The following is a 23462-nucleotide window of genomic DNA, read 5'->3' on the forward strand; positions in this document are numbered from 1 at the left end:
TTCTGGGCTATAAAAACCGCTTGAACAGTTATTAACGATCTCAGGTTTTCCTCTGCTTCTAACCAGGGACGACTATTTTCATAAGCAGAGAGCGCAACTGCTCTGGGGGAAAATATTTCCCACATCCTCCTTCAGTGACTCTACTCCTGATACCACATTCACCCATGACAGCCACCAAACCTCGGTGTGAAAGGGTAACACTTCTTCATTTGCTCCAAACTCTTGGAACAGTACTGTAGGTGGAAGAGTCGTGTATTTAGGGCACTTAATAGCATTTACCATGTGCACATCGTCGTCAAGTACTAATCTTAACTCTGGTGGGAGAGTTTTAGAACCCAGAGCGTATCCATAAAACGTACTTTGAAGATGTCTTTTTTCAGGCTTCGTCTCATTCACTCTTCCTCGAAGTCCTGATTGTGGAAAATGTCTTCGCCTCCTGAAGTCGATTCCAAAGCATGGCAGAGCAAGAAATCCTTCTTGAAATCCCTACCACTGATGTATCGTACAAACAGCAGGGCCCGCATAATCGCTGGTTAAGGAAGCTTCCAAACACCTTTTTCTAAGCGATTTATTTTGCTTATTACATCTTACTATCCCATTCTGAGTTACCTAAATCCTTCCTATATCTCCGTACTGTGCATAAATAACGTACAAGAGGATCGTAACCAACCTTATCCAAAAATAGATCGCTGAGATGCTAGGGAGCCTCCTTACCCTACCAGGATACGGAGCCAGGGGTTGGGCACAAGCAGCCATGTCAGTCGACTCACCAAGTTGGATTGCAAGTTTGCCTAAAGATGCCTCTTTTATTTCAGCAGTCACGTGTTGTTTGACATCTTTACACATGTCTCATATTCGACGATAAAGTGTTATTTGAGTGACGTATTGATGTGATCTCAGCATTACATCCAATAACACAGCAGACTATATCTGTACAGCAAGGACCAATTAACTTCTTTGCATTTTATTTTTACCTTGTGCAGTTTTCAGTGATACCATGCACAATATGATGCACGTAACCCAGATTCATTTAGTTGACCTAACTGTGCCGAACGATCAAAGTGTGCTCGCTTCAGTCCCTCTTCTTTTCCCTGAAGAAGGCAACATTCTACTTTTCAGAGTAGGATGACACCTGTTCAGATGTCGCTTGAGAAAGCTTGTTTTCATACATTCAAGTAATAAAACTTTGTGGCATATAATACAATGTGGAAATTCACACCGATTTTTGACGATATTAGTTAATCCGTACTGAATGTAGCATTCATCATAAGGAGTTTCGTCGCTGATGATGTAATAATACTATATGGACTTGTAAAGAAATCTTTTTATATAAATAAGCTCTATATAAAGGTAACGTTGACACGCATTTACAATATTGCCACCGTCATAAGATTACACACACACACACACACACACACACACACACATACACACACACACAATACATCATCAGGTAGTCATATAACCACCGTCGTCAGCTCACACAGTAGAAACACCTTCAGGCATTCATCATACAGTAGAAACAACCTCAGGCAGTATTTTATATATATATATATATATATATATATATATATATATATATATATATATATATCTCGCTGATTGAACTGCACAGTTGACCCTCGTGCGGTGTGGTACGGTGAGGATCTGTCCCCTCTCCCCTTGGGGCTAAGATGCGAATGAATGTGTGTGTGGATCAGTAAATTGGGAGTGTGTCGTCCTGTCTCGGCTACCTCCCTTTCTTTGGGGGAAGCAGCCTAGGCATATATATATATATATATATATATATATATATATATATATATATATATATATATATATATATATATATATATATATATATATATATATATATATATATATATATATATATATATATATATATATATATATATGACCTACATATATTCAGATACAGTGCATTTATTTAATAGTCCCCGAAGTAGACAAATTTAAACCAAGTGTATAAGAAATTAAACATTACAATTATATTTTCTGTAGATACTCTTGCCTTTCAGTAAAATGCAATGCAAATCTTACAGACGAATTAAACTTTTACATAATGCCGGTAAAAACTGTAAAGTCTGCAGAGGAATTGAAGGCATAGAAAGATGGGTATTGCCCTTTAATTTTGTGCTTCACTTTGATTACATACGGCACAGAGGACAGCAACAGAGCCAATGGAGGACCGCGTGCGGCATTCGGACCAGGGCTTTTTATTCAGGTTTAGAGTGCATCAGAGAGATTAATTTAGTGTGCTGTCTGTATTTCCAAGTGATAGGTAGGTTAGTCTGAGGGTATAAATAGGTTTGATTAGTATGTATACACTCTAGGTTAGTGCGTTAGATGGCTTAGAGTCTGCTTGAAGGGATAATTTAGTGTGTGTGCTGCCGTTAATTTATAGTGTATTAGAGATGTTAGTTTGGTGTTTGTAACAGTGGTTAGTTTAGTATGAGTTAGTGAGGTTGGTTTAATGTGTGTGTGTGTGTGTGTGTGTGTGTGTGTGTGTGTGTGTGTGTGGTCTTTGTTTCGAGTGCGTTAAAGAAGTTAGTTTGGAGTGTTAGAGTGTTAGTTTAGGATGTTGCCCATAGCCCAAGTGTGAGAGTGTAGAGTGTGTTATTTTTAGACTATGTGTGAGAGTTTGGTGTGCGTTGTTCCCTCCGTCAGTTGGCGGAGGTTATGCATTTACTCCTGTTTGTCTGTTTGTTCGTTTGATTGATTATCCACAAGATATTTTAAAACCTTTTCGATGGATTTCAGTAAAATTTTGTTATTATGTGGGTTATGAGCCAAGGAAGAATTTAATAAATTTTTGTGGTGATCTGATTTTCCAGTGAAATTTTGTGGATATGTGGATCTGAGTTGTCTGGTAGAGGAGCTGTCAGAGGTATGCACTGTCTGAACGCTAAACTTGTTCTTAAAATGTGTTGCCTTAGAGCTGGCGTGCACTGTGGTATGGGTATGGTTTGAGTTTTTGAGTCTTGTTGGGGCTGAAAGAGCGGAAGTGATATGTAAGGTTTGAGCAGTTTTGTATTGAAGAAGTTTCTTGTTGAGAGAACAGAAGGGATGTGTTAGGACAGAACAGTTTTGTTAAGGTTTGCTATGACTTCCCAGAAAGGAGCAAGGCTTTAGTGAAGTAGACTGATAAATAATTATTTAGGGATTCCAAATACTTTATTGCAGGTTTCATTATTAAAAAAATAGGAAGTGGCTGGTACCATGTTTTTTTTTTTTTTTTTTCCCCACCTCGACTTTGACATGATAGTTTGTTCCATGAGGCCCAGTAGTACTCCTACTTGCCTCACACCATCACATGCCACTACCTGGGAAATAATTCCCATCGTCCAGACCGATTATATGCTAGGGCTGCCTCATTCAGGACTAGTGTGATGGTATCAGCGAGACGTTTTTATGAGATGTCGGTGGGTGTTATGGAGATCCATAAAGCCTGTTTTAACGAAATTTAAATCATTAGACGGTTCCCTACCCCAGCCTGAAACTGAACGGGCGTCCTTTCAGACAGCGTATCACTTCTCTAACCAACTGTTTTTCCGGCAGTTTCCTGAATCAGTACCTTGGCGTATGGGGCAGGTTCTGGCAGCACCTGTACCACCGCATCGCCCTCGCCTGCAACAATGATCCCTTCAATATCTTCGTCTGGGGTGGGTCACTTTACCTTCATTCAGTACGTAGCAGAAGTAACTTCCATTTGCATAAACACTTCTGTCCGATGACGTATTTTTATATCCTGCTGTTGTCACCATCAAACTGTTTTACTAAGTTTTGGAGAGACTTTGAACCGCAGGAATTAGAGATGGCCTTGAATAAGTGCCTCAACACCAGATCTGTCCAAAGTTAAATAATAAAATAATAAATAAATAAAATAAGTGGCTGACGGGGATAAAGCTTTACATCGTGAAAGGAAAGGCAAGCTCCTATTTTTTGACAGTTATGGAAGAGTGATTATTAGAAATGATTACTTTCGTTCCAAACTAAAAAGAGCAGTCAAGAACAATAACGAGAGGTCAGACATGTTCCATCTTCATCTAGTTCAGTGGTTCTTAAACTTTCTCGTGCACCGGACTCCTTTTATTAAAATTAATCATGTGGCGGATTCTTAATTATGAGTAGATTTCCCTCCTACCCTACCTCTTGACTTTAAAGGTGTTTTTAGGCTATAATATACTAAAATTGTTACTGAATTATTTATTAATGGCTTCACATGAACATAACTGTTCAAATTTTACTTCATATAACTGTCATAAGATTATTCGTTTTACAATTTATTACATGTTTTATCTTATACTCAAATTAGTCTGCGGACCCCTTGGAACGTTCCACGGACACCTGGGGGTCCGCGGACCACACTTTAAGAAACACTGATCTAGTGCAACAAAAATCACCACAAAATATGTTTTTCCTTTTCCAATTTAAGGTTTAAGCATATTGCCATTATGAATTTTAACAACGCGACCAGAATGGCTCGGGTAATTAGAGAAGAGTTTTTGTGAATCTGCCGTATATGGTTCTGCGTGTCTTTTACAAGTCCTTTGATCACTGGGTTGCACAAGCTGCGCCTTGGCGAGGCAACATTCCTCTGAGGAAAAACAGGGCGCACTGTATGTTAATTAGCACAATGAAAGGCGGCCCGGTTACCGTGATATACCCGTATTTTACACAAATTGTTATGTGTCAAGGATGTATACTGGGGGTTTGAGGTCTAGAACCATGAAAATCGATATACTGGCTTAACCATAAGTCTGTTGTATGCTTTCAGTTACTTAATAAAAGGTATCCAGTTACTGAGGCTCAGCATCCACAGATTGTTATGAACTATAACTGGGTGGGGATGAGTGGGAGACGAGAGATGGACATAGTGTTGGTTGGCAATTGTCTTGACCTTTGCTTTAGGCCTTCTGTCTGTGTAAAGTATTTGAAATAAAGATGGTTTGGTTACCGAAAAACAGCAACCACAAAGTGTTACATGTGAGGTGTTTGGAAATCCAAAAGCCCGTAAAACTGGTTGGCTTTATGTTGGTCATTGGCATAACTTGCTTGTAAAATGCATAGTCAAGAGGGGCTGGCTGGTGAGATAATTATGGTTTCCACAAACTGTTGTGCCTAGGAGGCCCGAAGAAATGAAGGGTGAGGGGGTGGGAGGGAGGGAACGGCTGGAACTTTGAAAATCGACAGGCTTTGTTGTAGCCATAGGCCTCGCGTGTGTGTGTGTGTGTGTGTGTGTGTGTGTGTGTGTGTAATTCACCGGGTCGGTCAGGATCACTTGATGGTCGTGATCGTCAGCTTTTACCCTCCCGGAAGGGAGCTGAGAGCTCATATAGTCCGATCTAAGGGCAAGGCTGTGACCTTCACACACGCACACACCCGTCCCCTTGTTCAAGGGGGACAGTAACCACCCACTTCGTCAGTGAAACTTTTCGCAACTTGAGCGCGGCGCAAACTCTCGTTCACCAGTTGGCAAGCGAGAGCGTTACCACTGCACCAGCGAGCGGTGTGTGTGTGTGTGTGTGTGTGTGTGTGTGTGTGTGTGTGTGTGTGTGTGTGTAAGGTTCAGAACTGTTCTGGCTACGTGAATAGGGCGTCGGTAAACTCTAACGTGGAGGAAGTAGGGCGGGAATCTGTAGGGCGTTTTCAAGAATGCCTTTGAACTGTATCCCAATGCCAATATCACTTTTCATAGTAATAATTGTTCGATACTTACTTTCTTTCAGTCACCTGAGTAACGTCTGATATTTTAATAATTATAAACAATTGAACCGAGAATGAACATAAACTCTTCAGTTTGCCAGCCAAAGATGGCCTGTATATTCATGTGAAAGTATAGCCATGAAAAGATGGTCTATGTATGTACAGTCTGCCAAAATACTATCGTCCTTCTCATCACAGGTATCAGTATGAAACATTGGCTAAGCATTGTCCTGTAACATGTGTACTACTGTGTGAATATGACTGCAAATAATATCCGTGCTTATTAGCACTCGAAATTGCAGAAAACGCCACATATAGAGTTCTTTAAGTTTTGAGGCATTAGGTTAACAAATACATTTCTGGCCACAGAACTCTCTCTTTTACATACGTGTACCCATCGAACCCCAGGGATGCGATTCTGTCTGTCTGTCTGTCTATCTGTCTGTCTGTCTGTCTCTCTCTCTCTCTCTCTCTCTCTCTGGCGGTACAGTAATCTCAGTGTGAAAACCAGGGATGTTGCCTGGGCAATCTGTGCAACACCCTTGGATGAGCCTAAGGGTCCCTAGAACCTAGAAACATGATGGGATTTACATTTACAATAAACCGAATGTGTGTGTGAGTTAAATCCTAAAACTAACGGCGGCCTAAATACAATATTGAGGTATGGCCTCCAGAAAGATGCACTGTAAGGGAGAGTTTGAGAGGGGGAAGGGGGTCTAGAACCTGAAAAATCGATATGAGTCCATCTTTACCATAGGTCTAATTGCGTACTGGGTTGCAAAACAATGGGGGTCTGTGATGCATGATGGTGGGGGTTACCAACATCCTTGACAGCTGATAAGCTTTATCTTTACCATGAAACAATTGTGTCTGCAAAGTTGATCTGACAAAGGTGGCCTGATTACAGTACTTATTACAGTACAGCACCCATTAGTTGTAATGTGTGCCAGTGAAACTGGCCGCATGCTGCTAAAACCGTATTATCTCTCCATATACCGGGGAATGAAAAACTCATTCTGATCACTTCAGTGACTTTATATTCTGTGCTACGATTTTATGTAGCTTAAGAGAGACCTCAGGCAGTGAAGGAGTTAAGCATATGCTGTAAACCTGATCTTTGCAATGCTGAACTTGAGTGTCTGACATTTAATGAGACAGGCAATCTGAGATGGCTCGAGGACACATTTTAGTTCATTTTTACTGGTGCAAAAAAGAAAAAAAAAAAAGGTTGCCTTCTTTAACGAATTCTGGACAGAAATATGCCAAAATTTACATCCACTCATGTCGAGTTCATAGGTCATAATTATGTCAACTATGGAATGCAGTTTCCAAAGGTCGATGAATACCATATTCAGCATAAATGTGGGTGTAGGCTAGTGTACGTAGAATCTTGCAGTGAGTGAACTCGATAAACTCCTTTGTTTTATGTAGTGGTAGCCTTATTACGCAAAGTGCATTACACTTAACGTTACCTTTATCAAGAAATGTAATTTAATGTACTGAACAGGGACAACTGCGGTGGAGTATGTGGTGTACTGGGGAGTTGGAGGTCTTTACAGTCTACCTGACCTCACTGGCCGCCCAGCTTTCCTACGCCGGTACAAGGTTCAGCCAGGCACAAATGATCCACTTTCCTTCTGGGGCTTCCTGAAGGTAGGGTATTACATGGTGGTGTTCTTAGCTGTTTGCGGTCAGTCAACAACCTGATTTTATTGAGAATTATTTGCCTTAACATATTCTGTAACTAAGGAGTTCATGTCCTTCTTTGGGGGGATTTGAACCTGCAGTTGACCAGCCATGGTCAGTTTATATATATATGGATGTGGTGGTGCTCATTCACCCAGAGTCGTACACATAAAAAAAAAAAAAAAACTAGCTGCTCTCCATGTTGTATAGTATCTGTTCAGCCACCAAATCCTAAGTGATTTTGTAGGATCTTACCTTACAGTAGATCTAAGGTTAACATGTTGATATTCTGCTTTTTATTATTACGCTCCTTGATCTTTTCACGCAGTTTTCGTCCACGGTTTTCTGACTAATAGCAACATTAATATTACCTTTTACCTGATGGTAGTAACGTAATGGATATAGCAAATTACAGAAATGTAGATAGTCTGTGGACACACACACACACACACACACACACACACACACACACACACACAGAAATAACCCTGAGTTAGTGTCTTGATATCGCAGTCTCGTAATGTGTTGGAATGGAATAATTATACCCACATACGAAAATAATGCTTGTAAAGAAGATAAAACAGTTTCAGCTCGACTTGAACCTTCATCACCGACAGTGTTGTAGCTTCTCAGGAAGGAACGTTTCGATATGTGGATATAATTCTTCTATTCTAATCTGAATTTCTTTTGTGGTGGTAGTGTGTGGCAGTGGTGAACTTCAACCAACTGTTGTCGGTGCCAGTATTGTGTGGCATTTACCACCTGATGGTTGCCAGAGGGGCGGACTTCTCACAACATATTCCTGACTTTTCCACCATCATCATTCACCTCCTTGTGTTCATCCTGTTGAATGAAATTTTGTTCTATTACTCCCACAGGTGAGTTGGTATCTTTCAGTTCCTCACATTTATTATCCTTCATTTCCCTGCTTTCATCCGGGTAGATGAAGTTAACTTTGATCACGATCATACGTGGGCTGGTGCCCTTCACTTCGGTATAATTATCAGTTTCAGATCATTTTTCATTCTACCTAATCTTACCTAATGAACTCAGGTTTAGCCATACCAAATAAAGTACAAACTAATCAATCTTTTCTTAATAAAATACTGTATAACCTTGTCTAATTTTACCTAACGGAACTGAATTTTGCTTTTCGATGGATAGCCCACAGTTCTAAGCATAATCTGTATAATCAGTGTCCTGAGGTATAATAGTCCTTCCTCCGTGCCGTACACTTTTGTATGTCATCACTGTAGTACTATTGCCAATTGTCATTGCTGAATACGTACTAAGGCTATCCCATTCAAGACTGGTGTAACGGTATTAGCGGAAGTGATTTTGCAATACGTCGGGGAATGTTGTGGAGGATCAACAAAATCTGTTTTAAAGAAGCTGGAATAATCACAGTTCTCCACTTCAGTGTAGAAACAAATTTGCTTCCTTTCAGACAGTTGACTACTTCTTTAACCACTTGGTCAGAGTGTTCTAGCATGGTCAGGTAACAGATGGTGGGGACAGGGGTGGGGAAGAAGTCAGACAGGTGTGAGTGCTCATTAGAGGTAAGGTTAGTTCAGGGCTCAGGAGAGGGGTTTTTAATTGTACCATAACACCAGGGCTGGGCACAAGTGGGGGCCTGGAGAGCAAGCCAGGAGTTTACTGATATGTAGAATATATTATTCAGTACTATATAATCTGTACCTATTATATATATATATATATATATATATATATATATATATATATATATATATATATATTTATACATATATAAACTGTATATATATCATCATCATCATCCAAGCCTATGTTGCCCCATGAGGAGCGTCGGAGGCCGGGGCTAGCCAGTTGGTCCTGACATTTAAGATGAGACTGACAAACCTCACTCATCCCTGAGTGGCATTACCTGAGTAATAAACCCCAACCACCCATTGGATATAAACCTTCACCGGCTCAATCCGATTGGAGCACAATAATTTCCCATTAAACCACCAGGCGCCAAAATTTGGTTATATGGTTACCACCCAGCGTAGTAAATAGTTTCCTGGTGTATAGGAAATTTCCCACGGGCACCTCAGTCGTGGATATATATATATATATATATATATATATATATATATATATATATATATATCTCCACGACTGAGGTGCCCGTGGGAAATCTTATAGCATAAAGCCAGCCAAGGAGAATCAAGATGATTTTCCAATTCATATTTATTACAAGTGACTATAGTCGTGGCGCACGACTCTGAGGTTGTCATTATCGTACCCCTGGCAACCTACCATTCAAAAGTACGTCAGATTTCATATCATATTATACACGAATTATATTATTATGCACGAATATATTATACACGAATGTTATTATACACGAACATATTATACACGAATCACATGCGTCTCATACACGAAATCCGACGCACTGTTGAGGGGTAGGTTGCCAGGGCACGATAATCACAACTTCAGAGTCGCCATCGCGCATCGCGGCTATAGTTTCGTGAAAGTATATCCCATCCTTAGACCTAAAAACAGTTAAAACACACATTGTAGTTTATATCAATTGTGAAACTAATTTATAGGAATATCAAAAATGCAAGCAGAAAATGTTACCAAAGGGAGCCTGTAGCAATGACTGATTCTATGAATACAACCAGTATGTAAAGATGTTTTCATATGTATATCAGTCTCAAGGAATAAAAATGAGTGTTACCTAAGTGAGCCGGCAACAATGACTGAAAATCGTGAACACAAACAGTCCTAAGAAATGGAATCATGAAGCTTTTAAGACATCAGTACTCCAGTTTAAAGCAAAAGAACCAATGAAAGAATCATTGAACTAAGAATTAGAAAGCTATCTATCTATCTATCTATTGCCAGACGCCTCAATCCCGTTTGGGGTGGCCACAAACAAATCGCCTCCACGTCGCCCTGTTCCCCGCCATTTCACTGCCCTGCTCCCAACTCACCCCCCCCTCTCTCATATACCTCTCCACCCCATCCCTCCATCTCATCCTCGGCCTCCCCCTCCCTCTTCCCCCCTCCACCTCACTCACATACACTGTCTTCGTCAGTCTTTCACCCTCCATCCTCTCCACATGGCCAAACCACCTCAGTGTGTTCCTCATAACGCTTCCTATCACATCCACATCCACACCACAAGGCTCCTTTATATCCTCATTCGTCAGCCTGTCTCTCCACGTGACTCCACAGGCTCCTCTTAAATAACTCATTTCCACTGCTCTCACTCTTAACTTGTGTCCTTCCAACAACGTCCAAGCCTCACTTCCATACGTTAGAGTTGGTATCACAATACTGTCATGTAGTAACTTTTTCACTTCCATGCTCACTTCCCTGTTTCTTATCACTGCTTTCAAAGAACCAGCAACCTTTCTTCCCTGCTGTACCCTTTCAAGCACTTCACCCTCCAAACCTCCATCCTTACTCATCACACTACCCAAGTACTTAAACGTACTCACATTTTCCAATTCGTCATCATCCAACCTCGCTGTACATTCACTAACTTCACCTCTCTCAAAGACCATCACTTTACTCTTCCCTACATTCACCTTTAGATTCCGTTTCTTACACACTCTCCCAAACTCATCCACCAAGCCTTGCAGCTCCCCTTCGTCTTCACTCAACAACACAGTATCATCTGCAAACAACAGTACAGGGAGTTTCCAAACACTATCCTCTCTCACCAGGGCCACTCCAGCATCCACTACCCTACCTTGTACCTCTTTTATTACCCCATCCATATACAGTTTGAACAACCATGGAGACATGACACATCCCTGTTTCAACCCAACCTTCAAAGAGAAAAATTCACTTAGTTCACCATCCACACACACTGCGGCCTTAGCACCGTCATACATACTCTTCACAGCATTCAACAACTTCCCATCTACTCCATATATTCTTAATACTTTCCACAATCCTTGTCTATCCACCCTGTCATATGCTTTCTCCAAATCCATGAAAGCCGCATACAACTTCTTTCCCTTCTCTAGAAACTTTTCCACTAAAGATCTAAGAATGAATATCTGATCTACACAACCTCTTCCCTTCCTAAAGCCTCCTTGTTCTCCAACTAATTCCTCTGTTCATAAAAATAGAACAATATTATAAGCTTAAGCTTTGTTGATGATTCGTAGTTATTTAATGAAGGCTTAAGTTTGTGAATGTACATTGACTCTAAAATTCGGAATTCCATTCTATCATTATTACTGTGTAAAATACTGAAATTGTATATAATGCAAGTATGGCCCATATCGAAACGATGGTTCCTAATCTCTGACATACCTGGGTTAGACGGTGGCAAAGATGTTCCATGAGACAGACCCTTGTGTTCGGACACACGAATTTTCAGGTTCCTATGTGAACTCTCAATATATCTAGCTGTACAGCTAGAACAGGTGTATAAATATACTGTGTTCGAACACATATAAAATACCAAAGACTTGTTGCTACTCTGGAGCTGCGGATCAGAACTGAAAGAATTTCTAGATGCTATCCAAAATGGCTATATCTTGAGAAAGTCAGAAGCGAGGAGTGTGCTCACATGTATGCAGTTGCAGTCTCAGATTGGTTTGAGGTGCTCAGTGCTCTTGAGAACCCTATTGAACGACTGGATACCTTTAAAGCATGGTACTGGCGGTAGCTGATGAATGTAATGGAGATTGCACGAGATTAAGGAAGGGTTATGGCTCCACAATGGTGTAAACTGCTGGTGGAGAAAGTCCTGCTGCCAGACTGGTTAGGAATCGGAAGCAACACAGATTTCTGTCTTGTCAGGGGAAGAGTGTTACTGAGAAGGGACTAGGAAAGGTGTGTCTGGGAAACTGCAGAGGGGGTATGGAGTTGCTTGCATGAAGGGAAGAGTGACAGACCAAGGAAAACCTGGGTAGAGGTATTGCGTGGAAACCTCCTGACCAGGGGTACTGAGTAGGGAAATGGCTCAAGATCATAATACATGAAGAGCTGCCAACAGGTGAGAAGACTTAAACTTGCCTGCATGGTCAAAGGTCTCAAAACATAATCATATGCAATTGTTGTCACTGAGTTCACTCTGAATGTGTGGTAACTTTTCTGGACTGTGTGCATATGCCATGAAAAGGGCAGTCTGCATTGAAAGTTTCCTGGCATTTATGTGGAGATTTTTGGGGGTCTCTGGACATTAGCCTTAGCCTTGACGTGCTTATAGAGAATGAAAGATCTGTCTCTTATTTAAGAAGTCCGTTAGGATGTTTAACCTCGGTGGAAAAGGAGTCGAGGAAATTAAACTTTTCCAAATGGGCTTTTGTGTAAAGGTCCGGCGCCAGAGACACAGGCAGATTTGTAGTAGATCTAAGGCTATAAATATTATTTGCTCCTGCAAGTGCGTTTTAATGGCGATGGAGTAGGTTTCGGTGAAGACCATTCGATGGTGGCGCTTCTGACACCGTAAAAGGTAGTCTTTCAAAGCAGAGAGGGCTGTTTAGGTGGAATTCCAGAGCATTCCTAACTCCTGTAAGTGTTGGCTTTCAGTAAAACGTTATTAATAAGTTTGTGGAGACAATCATAGCTATGCTGAAGCCGACGGGAGTGCCTTTTAACGATTGCTGAACTTTCTTTAATGGAGGCAGGCAGTTATGGCATCAGCGGGCCATTGGAACATACCAAAAGGCATCCTGGAGGGTGGGGAAATGAATGGACAGTTTTTGTACAGGAGGAGCCTTACCACTGATGATGATCACTTTAAAAGTTTTGGCACTGATGTGATGATCCAGAATGCATACTGACTTTTGGGGACCTCAGAACCACTCTTAAAGAAACAATGAAGTATGGGTCCTTACCTCAGTTCGTTGGAGGGGGTCAGAGACTAACTGATAGATCTGAGTTGTGACTGTAATCCACCCTGTTGGAGGCTCCAAAAAGAAAAATGTGGGGGAATGTCATCTCACCTAAAGACACACTATTTCAGTTTTTGCTAGCATAGTACTCCAATCTCCCTTAGGCCTCTGACTGAACGATCTGTAGAGGGAAAGGTGGAGGCGCAGATCATACCCTTTTGAGGGAAGTTTCTGGCCACTTTGACAGAACAAATCGAGAATGGGAGGAGTTTCAGTTTCAACAGCCTTTGTCAGTCCAGTATTTTGTGTCGGGGATAGCCTTAGAGAGTTTAACCAAAGATGATGTGATAATACGAATTCTCTTAGACCGTCTTACTCAAGGAGCCCAATAACCTTGGTGTCCAGGACCACTGGTTGGGGAAGGTGAGACACAGTGTCTTGGGTATCGTGTGTCAACTTTTGGACTCAAGAAGATGGTGCAGTCTTGTCATCAGTGCTCATGACTTATTAACTGGGTACAACTTACAGAGATGTTAAGGACAGGAAAACTGTGTCGTATGAAGACTAGCTACATTGTCAAGAGCTCTGCGGTTCAGTATTTCTCCGTTTCTAGCCTTATTGACTAGCTTTAAGAGCAAGAGGAATGGCTGGTTACCGAAACAGCCATTACATCTCTCCTGCACTCTCCAACAGAGCTGACCAACTAAAGATGAAGCTTAGAGGGGGGGATCAGTGTTGGTTCAATCGAGAAAAACAAATCTTTTGTCAGATGACTGACTGAAAATTTGAAAATGTCAAAAACGTAATGACTGAAATCCAGTCCACTGGGATAAAGCGCCAACATAGTTTAGATACAGGTTTCCAAATGTCATGATCAACCCAACCGCTATCCTACTTTGGCTGGATGCAGTGGCAGGTTCAATGTCGGATTATGGTCTACACTTTGAGAAAATTCAAGAGACTTGTGCTTGTAGGAGTCTAAGATTGAATCAAATTCTGATGATAGTACAGGGAGTTATGCTCATCCATGTTAAGAAGAGTCTAGGCAAATGACTCCGTGACATGAAGTGCCAAGTTTTATGAGTCAGTCACAAAGAGACTGATTAGCCATTGTGGGTTTGTCAAACTTGTCTAGGCAAATGACTCTCGTAACATGAAGTGCCAAGTTTTATGAGTCAGTCACAAAGAGACTGATTAGCCATTGTGGGTTTGTCAAACCTGGTTAGTAAACTTTACAGGGAAGGTAAGTGAAACGATTTAACAGTGTAAATCAGACCGTGCTACTGAAGTTGTTGAAAATGGCAACAGAGGAGATAGTGCAACGAATCAGAGAGGGGATGCCAAATATCTTTAACCTAGTACTATGAGATGGATTTCTTTGAGTGAAAGAGATAAGTTTAAAGCAGCTAAGGTGATTCTCTCTTGTTCTGGCAAAAGTTTAGAAGTTTACTTTAGATACCTGCTGAGTGAAAATTAGAGCAGTTATACTGCAGCACCAGTCAGACAGGGCGGTACCACCAAGATGATGACAAACTGGTGGTAGAGAGATCTAGGGCTCTGTTTCACTAGCCCTCAGGATTTAAATCCTGACCATCTCCCTTTGCTGAACCTTTTCAGTGTTTCTTTAGTATAGAGAGTAGTCCAGCATACTCCTGTAAACATTTACCTGTAACTGTCAGCACCAAACTTCATGCACATTACACATTGCTTCAAAATGATAGAAATTGATGTCTGTACACCAAGTCTTGGACTCCTTGGAGGGGGGAGGGGGTAGTAAATTCCATTACCATCAGCCCCTTCCCCAGTGACGATCTAAGATGCCCTGACCGTTGATTATAACTCTTCCTAATTACTTCTGCGACACTCACGGCCATTCCTCTAATATCCTCTCTACAGAACACAGTTCTCCTTTTAACCTCACCCTCTTTTCCTCACCGATATTTATGGTGACTGGTAGCAAACCCTGCGCGGTACCCTATGTACTCAACGCTCACTTCTAAGCCAAACGTGGTTGCGGTATGTACGTACACAACTTAACTTGCTTTCATATTTCCGAATTTGAATCATTTTAGTTCTCTGCACTCTGGATTTCCTCTCTTGTCATTCTTTGACTAAATATATCTGTGTTGTTTACCTATTCCCTGATTCTACTGATTATACAAAATTATTCAGCTATCTTCCTTATAAAGTGGAACACATTCAATTTCCTCATCTACTATATTCTACATATTAGGTAATTTCAGTGCTTACCACCACCACTGTCTTCATTCACTGATCTTATCTTGGAGAGAGTTCCAAATTGAATAATCTTTTTCATATAACAAATCCTTCTGCTGACTGTCAGTTTTTTCTCTTCATTGGTGTCCTCTGACCAGTGTTATCACCTTAACTTGTCCTATCACTCGAGTACGTCCTGCAGACCCTCCAAAGTAGCAACATTTGCGTCACGTTGGAGTTGCGAATTGCGAGGTTGTCAAACATTGCTTCACTGATTTTCCGTGGAATAATTATTGATTCCAGTGCCAAGAGCCCGTGTGCTTCCCGCATTACCGAGGTTATTCTTCCGCGCACGGAAGCAAAATTCTTTCATCTTTTCCTTGACTAATAAAAAAAGTCTTGGTTTAATGAGACTGCTCTAATGTTGTACACAGTAAGAATATGTCTTACAATTGACGTAAGTGCCAACTCATCTCTGAATCGCATGTCGGATGTTTCTGTCTGGAATCATGCCAAGTATGTTAAGCGTCTCACTAAAAATAATTTCATTCGTTTTAAATGCTCAAAAGGTTCTAATTTAGTTTCTTTCTGTACCTTCCGGCACTTTCTCCAAATCCTCACTAATTATCATTTCCTCCTTTCTTTCTTGCTTCCCCTCTGACGAATCTGTAGTTATTTCTTCTACCTACAAGACTGAGAATTTTGTACAAACATTCTCTTCTAACTCCTTGTTAGACAGTTCCAGCGTCATCCCTCTGTCTCCTTCCTCTTCTGACTTCCTCATGATTGTCAGAACAGTTTCATCAAATAAAGAACTTCCTGCCCCCACTGACCTTAGTATTAACGAGGCGTATGATCCTGATTGAGTAATTCATGTTTTTCTCAAGAACTATGCTTCCCTGCTGACACCCTGCCAAGACAAACTTTTCTATCAACTTGTAGCTTTTCTCCTTGCTGGAAGTTTGCTTTCATGTAACCTGTTCCCGAAAGAAATGAAACCGTTGCCAACCATTTAACTGTTGCCCAGTTGTTTTAAAGTCGTGTATTTCTATAGCCCTTGAATCTTTCCTTATTAGGAAGATTCTGAAGCACTTTTCCTTTTAAAAAATGACGCTAGTATGGATACCACCAGGAACGTTTCACTAGCATTCTTCTCACCTTCTTTTCTGACTCATGGCCATCCTTCTTTCATGACTTTGATGAAACCTTTGCCACTGCATTCGACATCTCACAGGCTTTCAGCTGAGTCTTGTATAGATTTTTTTTTTTTTTTTTTTTTTTTTTTTTTTAAACATCCAAACTGCCATTTTACAGTTTTTATCTTTTTATCTGAGACTTCATATCTAGCTTCCTTCCTGGTCGTTCTAGAGTTACTACTATAGACAGCCACTGTTCTTTTCCTAAAGCGATCGGTAGTGGTGTTCCTCAGGGCTGTATCCAGTTACAACTTTCATTTAGTTTTCAGCTACCTAGCTGCACATCAACACCCATCCAGTCATACACTGATGACTCCATCCTTCACATTTCCTTCACATTTCCGACTGTTGCTCTGTGTTCATCACAAAAGTCACTTTCACAATCACGGGACGAAGGTTTGGAAAACCTGGTTCCTTATTTTGCTATTAGTTCTGACTGAGGTAAAATAAACCATGTTATATAGTTTTATGTATCAAAAACTTTATTTCTACACTTTCCAACCCGCCAGAATCTTCGACAGGAGTAGCCTTTTATATTCAGCACTCTACAGCTCAGTCCTTTGTCATCTCAAATTCTTTGAGTTTCTTTCCCTCAGGACCCATCAAAGAAAGATCACAGTATCTTTATCGCAAAAACCATTTGCAAGAGACTGGGAGTTGTAAGTGAACTCCGTACTGCACAGCCGTCGCCCTTGTGCAGGAGTCTTCTTCGCCCCTGTTTGAAGTACAGCTCTCATGTGTGGAGGGATTCCTCCCACACAACACTTCTAAACAGAGTGGATTCAAAGACTTTTCATCTTATTCACTCTTCTCCTGTTACTGACCCACTTCAACCTCTCTTTGCTGCACTGTTGCATCTTTATTCCATGGCTATCATTATTTCATTGGCTGACCTGTCGGTTTGCATTCCCCCTTCATTTGTGACAGTTTGTTAGCACCCGTCGGTCAGCTAGCGCTCACTCATTTTCTGTCCAGTTGTCCAATGCAAAAGTTAACCGATACCCTCTTCCTTCATGTGTACAAGTGAACTCAGGAACTGTCTTCCTCAGAGTATGTTTTTCTTTGTCTCTGACCCTCGGTCTTTTAAAGGCAAAGTGGCCAGGCATCTCGAAATGGACGGATCTTGAATTTGGCTCACTTATGTTCCTATTTTCTTAGAAACATGTTTTTTTTTTTTTTTTTTAAATCTGGTAGCCTTTGGTTCTTTCCTCTTTTCGTAAACAGGACATGAAGGACATTAATTCACGATTACCCAATTGTAGCCACATTTTCCAAAGCTCCAGTGGGCAAGGAAAAACGAAGCTTGGGAAAGGGCATACTCCTGCCTGCCGCAGAAGGGATCAGCCAGAGGGTTTTAGAATATAGCCCTCTACTATGCCTACGTCTGGAAATTCTACAGTCGACCTAAGGGAACGGGACAAAATGGAAGGGCGCTTAGAGTTGTAAACTTGGGATTTCCACATAGCAGCAAACCTTAACCTAAAGGTTAGATGGTGGTTAGCCCATAGTTTGGTTAGATTAACGGTATGCAGACGTTACGTAAACGATGAATTTATACCAGAATTTTTGTGGACTTGCGGCAAACCTTCTAACAATTAGGTACTGGTTAGACCAAGGTTTGGTTAGATCTGACGATGTGCAAACGTTACATATGCCATGAGTTTAAACTAGAGTTTTTGTGGCCTTAGGGCAAATATTCAGCTTATGGTTGGATTGTGGTTACCCCATGATTTGGTTAGATTTAACGGAGTGAAGACGTTATTGTAACAATATAATTATAAAAGATCTGTTGTGGAGTTACGCAAAGATTAGGGTAAGATTGGGATACCATGTGTAGTAAATCTTATATATGTAAATATTGGCGTGTTTTGTAGATTATATAATTCATAATATTTTACGTTGCTCCTGCATGCCTATGTCAGACTTTCGTTTTCTTATGAGAATCAATCAACCCTCATTCTAGACACTGAACAAAGGTTACCATTAATGGGTAACTGACAATAGAAATAATTGGAAATTTGTGACCTACAGAAAATATAACCATAGGCTACTAGCGTTACTATTTTACTTTTAAAAGAATCGCTCAGTTAATATATTACTGTATTGTTGTGTAAAGTGCGCACCAGTCACTGCCACTGCATATGCGCACCCTAAATTCATAATTTTGCAGGTAACTGTTGGCGCAGCCTTGGTCTCATCACCCAGTCAGGGGAACATGCAGTCACATCAAACGTACTTGATGGTGCCATTGTTAGGATACTCGAGTTGGCAAGCATGGTGGGAGGTGTGTCGCAGTTTGAGTCCACGAATTGGTCTCTCTCTCTCTCTCTCTCTCTCTCTCTCTCTCTCTCTCTCTCTCTCTCATATGCAGCTGCTACCAGGGACAGTCTAGCCTCGGACCCCGACGCTCGAAATAGGGCAAACTGTGATTTGGCAGGTTGAGCAAATCGAAATTTGGTTTGTAACCAAGTTTGTCTGATGTTGGACCCTGGCTAGTTGCTAACGGTTCGTTGACTTTGTACTAAATAACAAAAATCCTTTACGTTTTAACGTTCACTGAAAACCAGTAACCAGCGTTAGCCATAGTTTGCTTGCAAAGTTAACCCAACATGAGACAATGTGTTTTGCTATGGAGGTTAACTCTGGAGAGACTCCAAAAGTATGCCTAGTATACCAGAAATGGCAGAAAAGGATGGTGCAAAAACAAGGAATTCTGGTGAAATACCATACACATTTTGGTAAACAAGTAAAGCTCCATGATATGAATTCACCGAGTTCTGTTTCCTTCACTGAGGTTGTGAGGAAACGTTGGCATATTCAACATCACTTAAGAGTACGTTGCGTCAATAAATGCACTGGAGAAGCAACAAAGAAACTTCATAGAAATAATTATTATATAGTAATAAGTAACTTTACCTTTGCCAAACAAATTGGAAAGCTTTAGGAGCCCCAGTTTGTGCAGAGTAATTATGTGAAGACACCTTGATTTCTATAGTTTTTGGACACTGAAGCACGTTTTGGCTGCATAAGGGACAAGATAGCAGGACACAGCCACTCGCCCATGGACGGAATTTTGTCTCGTAGCGTACCACACGGCTCACAAGTTATGTTCCGTTAAGAAGAGGATGTCGATAAGCGTGACGTTGTCCAGAAAACCAAAGGCATCTCCAGATTTCAGGGACGAGAGAGAGAGAGAGAGAGAGAGAGAGAGAGAGAGAGAGAGAGAGAGAGAGAGAGAGAGAGGGGCCTGCGCCTCCGTGGGATGCTATGTAACGCCACAAGATGGTCCATGGCATGAGTGAGCTGTGCAGCATCTTTGATGTGGCATGAAGGGAAGAAAAATCATCGATGTCTTGCTGAAGGAAACAAGAAGCATCGGAGAGCATCAGGTAAGACATCTTTGTAATAATGCGTGGTGCATTATGGTGTTCGAGAGCATAATAATTGTAACGTAGGTTTCTAGCTGGTGTAATCCCCATGAACGAATGACTACGACAAGACTTCACCCTGGCTGGGATCAAGAGTAAGATGTCCAGAGCTGCCACAGATGACTGTGTGAATCGTGCCCTTAATCCCTCCGCTTAGGATGCCATGCGTGAATATTGGCAGTGGGATATTACATCACTTTGGCGGCTGTATGTGCACGTCATTGGGGTTAGTGTCACACTTGAAATCAATTGGTTATTTTGGTTGGCAAAAGCTCTTAGAACACTTCTTAAGTTCCCACATGTCACCAACACTAGCCAGTCACCTTGATACCCTGTGAAGGACGAATGATATTCGCGTCTAATAAGCGTGTTCCATCACTACATTGCTTAACTGGAGGAGCATGAAATACGAAACACTGCGATATGAATAAATTATAAGTACTGAAGGGGCTTTAAAACCGTTTTGTAAGAATTTCATAATCCATTAAAGGTAATTTGCGAGTGTAAAATAATTAGGATTGTTTATATATATATATATATATATATATATATATATATATATATATATATATATATATATATATATATATATATATATATACAGTATATATATATAAAACGAAGTAAAATTTACGTAATATAAAATGGCATGTTTTTACACATTTCACCTGAACTATTACCATTTCAAAGTATTCGGTTAAGTTGTCTTTGTATTCAGATGGTATTGTGCTTTTATTATATAGCTAAGTGGCAGTATAACGAAATTGGCGAGGCTTGCTAAACTTGCTAAATTTGCGTTAAGTGCTATACGTGCCGTAAGTAAGTACATATTCATGGTCAGTGTGATGTATTCCACCATTTTATAAGGTTAAAGGTATAAAGTTAGTTGCTGAAAGGAGTGATTCTTCCCCATCTAACAGAAAAGCAAACCGCTGACATTTACTAATATGGAGGCGTTACAGGAATGCTATGTCACAGTCACACCTAACAGTGACTAAACACAGAGAGAGATATCCTGTATCGTAAAAAGCGTGATGTCACTTCTGGTTAGCGTGATGCCTGAGGGAGGAAGATTACATGGAGAAATCTGCCTGCTGGGGTTGAGGCAAGGAAGTCTCAAGCTGCCGAAGACACCAGAGTAAGTGTGAAGTGCATTTGGTAGGACACTACGTCACATGTCATGCCAGCTCAGCAAAAGTGAGGATTCCCTTAACCCATTAATGCCCAGGGTTCCTGAGTGATGGATTTTGTTGGAAGGGTTGTAAGAATACCATCCTCTGCCGTTCAGCTCAAAGTTGCGAAGCTCATAGATCCGTATCTTGGGATTTCCCCCTTGAATAACTTTTAAAATATTCTAGTTGCGTCCTCGTTTCCTCTTTTGAGGACACTGAACGCTAATGGGTTAACAAAAAATGCGTAACGTTACTTTCTAATTGGTGTGATGCTGAATGAGGAAATACTGTCTGGAGAGTTTCTCCAATGTAGGGTCTCTGAGGTCGCCAAGCAAGACCAAAGGCAATGTGCTCTTAAACAAAAGTGCAGATTCTGCAAGATGTCCCGCTTCCTACCTGGTGCATCCCAACTTGGGACGCAGCTCCATCGGAAACTGCTTGGAGTGACCAGAAGTGGCGTCCCCTTAATGGAACACTATGTTATGTCTTATGGTGACCTGTGACAAGAGTAAGGATTCTCAAAGCATTAAAGGCATGATGTTGTCTCCTAGTCAGTGTAACATCTATGACTGAAAGACAATGAAGTGAAATCCCACAGTTCGAAATCGAGATTAGGGAGTCCGAAACTAAGAGAGATGACTTTGAAAAAGGGGAGAAAAGTTTGCATGATGTCTTGCCTTCCACTTGGCACGTCCTACTCCAGACTGTTGCTCCTGATTCGACTAGAGAGAAACTGAAGCTCCTCCCAGACCGAACATTCTGGGAGAAAGCGAACTGTCATTGGCCACAAACAGGAAACCCGCCAAGAGAGCCAAGGAGTCTAGAGAGGAAGACGTGGAGTAAAGCTGTTTTGGGTATTCGTATCTCCGGCAAGCACAGAAGAGAAAATAACCCAGACTGGATGCGGCGTACTCCCACAAAGTGCAAAACAAAGCAAAGAGGAAAATAATGAAGAGTTGTAGTATAATAAAGATAAAAACATACTACAGTAAAGAAGGAAATAAACTGCTAGAAGGGTAGGCCAACCGAAAAAAAAGAAGAGAGGAAACTAATCTCACGGAAAGACTACATAATAAAAGACCGAGTATGAACCATCTGTCAATAAAAGAAATGCATCACACACACCCAAAAAAAAACAGATGCTCATCCTGGCTGGAGGGACGGTGCCAGGTAGGTTGCTTCACAAGCGAGGGAAGAACAAAGTTTCCAGTGGTCTCGTCTCCCCCCTCCTCCGCAAAACAGGAAAACTGATATACAGGATGAAGCACTCAATACAAAATGAAATCTTTAGGTAAGCAAAGGGGCAGCGCTTGGTGTGTGTGGTAGCCCGCTCAAGATATTTATGGGATGATATAAGGCTCATGGGGCAGGTAGAGTCTAGACGAATATTTTTTTTTTCTTTGGAGGCCATTTTCCCTGCTAAGTAAGCTAATGTACTTGGAGTCTCTACTATGCTTTGAGGCACTGCATCCCGAATAGGCCACTAAATATTGTTCCTTCCCCCCTCCCCCCATCTCTTCCATCACATCTCTGCTTAGAAAGCTTCCTTCACTTCCTGGTTATTCTTCAGTTTGCACACATTCCCATTTTTCTTCCGCGCACATTCTCTCAGCAATAGTTGTGTATAAATAACGTCACGAGTCTAATCTCTGGTCTCAAAAGTATTACAAACTACCCAGTTCTATGCCTCCTAAAACAAAAATACTCTCTTCTCCAATACATTCCTACTATACATTCCTAGTTAGATAGCCCCACGCTCCACGTACCTTTTTGAATCTGTTCACATCACTGCTCCTACCACAGCCTTTCCAACACCCATATCCCTAGCAACACACATTCGCTCATCCCAGTCTAGGTCAACCTCTTGTAATGCACATATGCAGCTAACACCACTAACATGACTTCCCTACCGGCCATAATTTTCATAACTACTGTTTTATCATTCTTTCTAGGCACAGTGATGACGCTTTCAAGTCACCTCTAAACCGACCAGATCGCTACTCTCCCACGTCTGTCATCATTTTCTTTCATTTAACCTTATATCTGTCATACTTAAAATCGATTATTCTATCTGATTCTCCCCTGCAGTACGTCCCTTGCTCACAGCACACATTTACCTTCATTCTCATTGTCCCAACCACCCCTCCAGTCTTCTGACATTCCTCACGTCAACAACCCTACCCTAAGTCAAAGTTGTGATTTAGATTCTCTGCACTTGCTTTTCTCAAG

The 23462-nt window shown here is 41.1% G+C and overlaps 1 protein-coding gene across 1 annotated transcript in view; it reads left to right on the forward strand.

Moving 5' to 3' along the window:
• Positions 1-23462, forward strand: part of LOC145397767 (fatty acid hydroxylase domain-containing protein 2-like) — a 32733-nt gene that overhangs the window by 2109 nt on the left and 7162 nt on the right. Inside the window, exons 2-4 of the mRNA XM_080270796.1 lie at positions 3559-3662; positions 7214-7359; positions 8092-8270. Of these exons, the coding sequence (XP_080126922.1) occupies positions 3559-3662; positions 7214-7359; positions 8092-8270 (429 nt within the window). The remainder of the gene's footprint in view (positions 1-3558; positions 3663-7213; positions 7360-8091; positions 8271-23462) is intronic.

Source organism: Coenobita brevimanus, chromosome 5, assembly GCF_032717465.1.
Source record: "Coenobita brevimanus isolate Jiangsu-jjx chromosome 5, ASM3271746v2, whole genome shotgun sequence".
NCBI classification, from domain to species: Eukaryota; Metazoa; Arthropoda; class Malacostraca; order Decapoda; family Coenobitidae; genus Coenobita; species Coenobita brevimanus.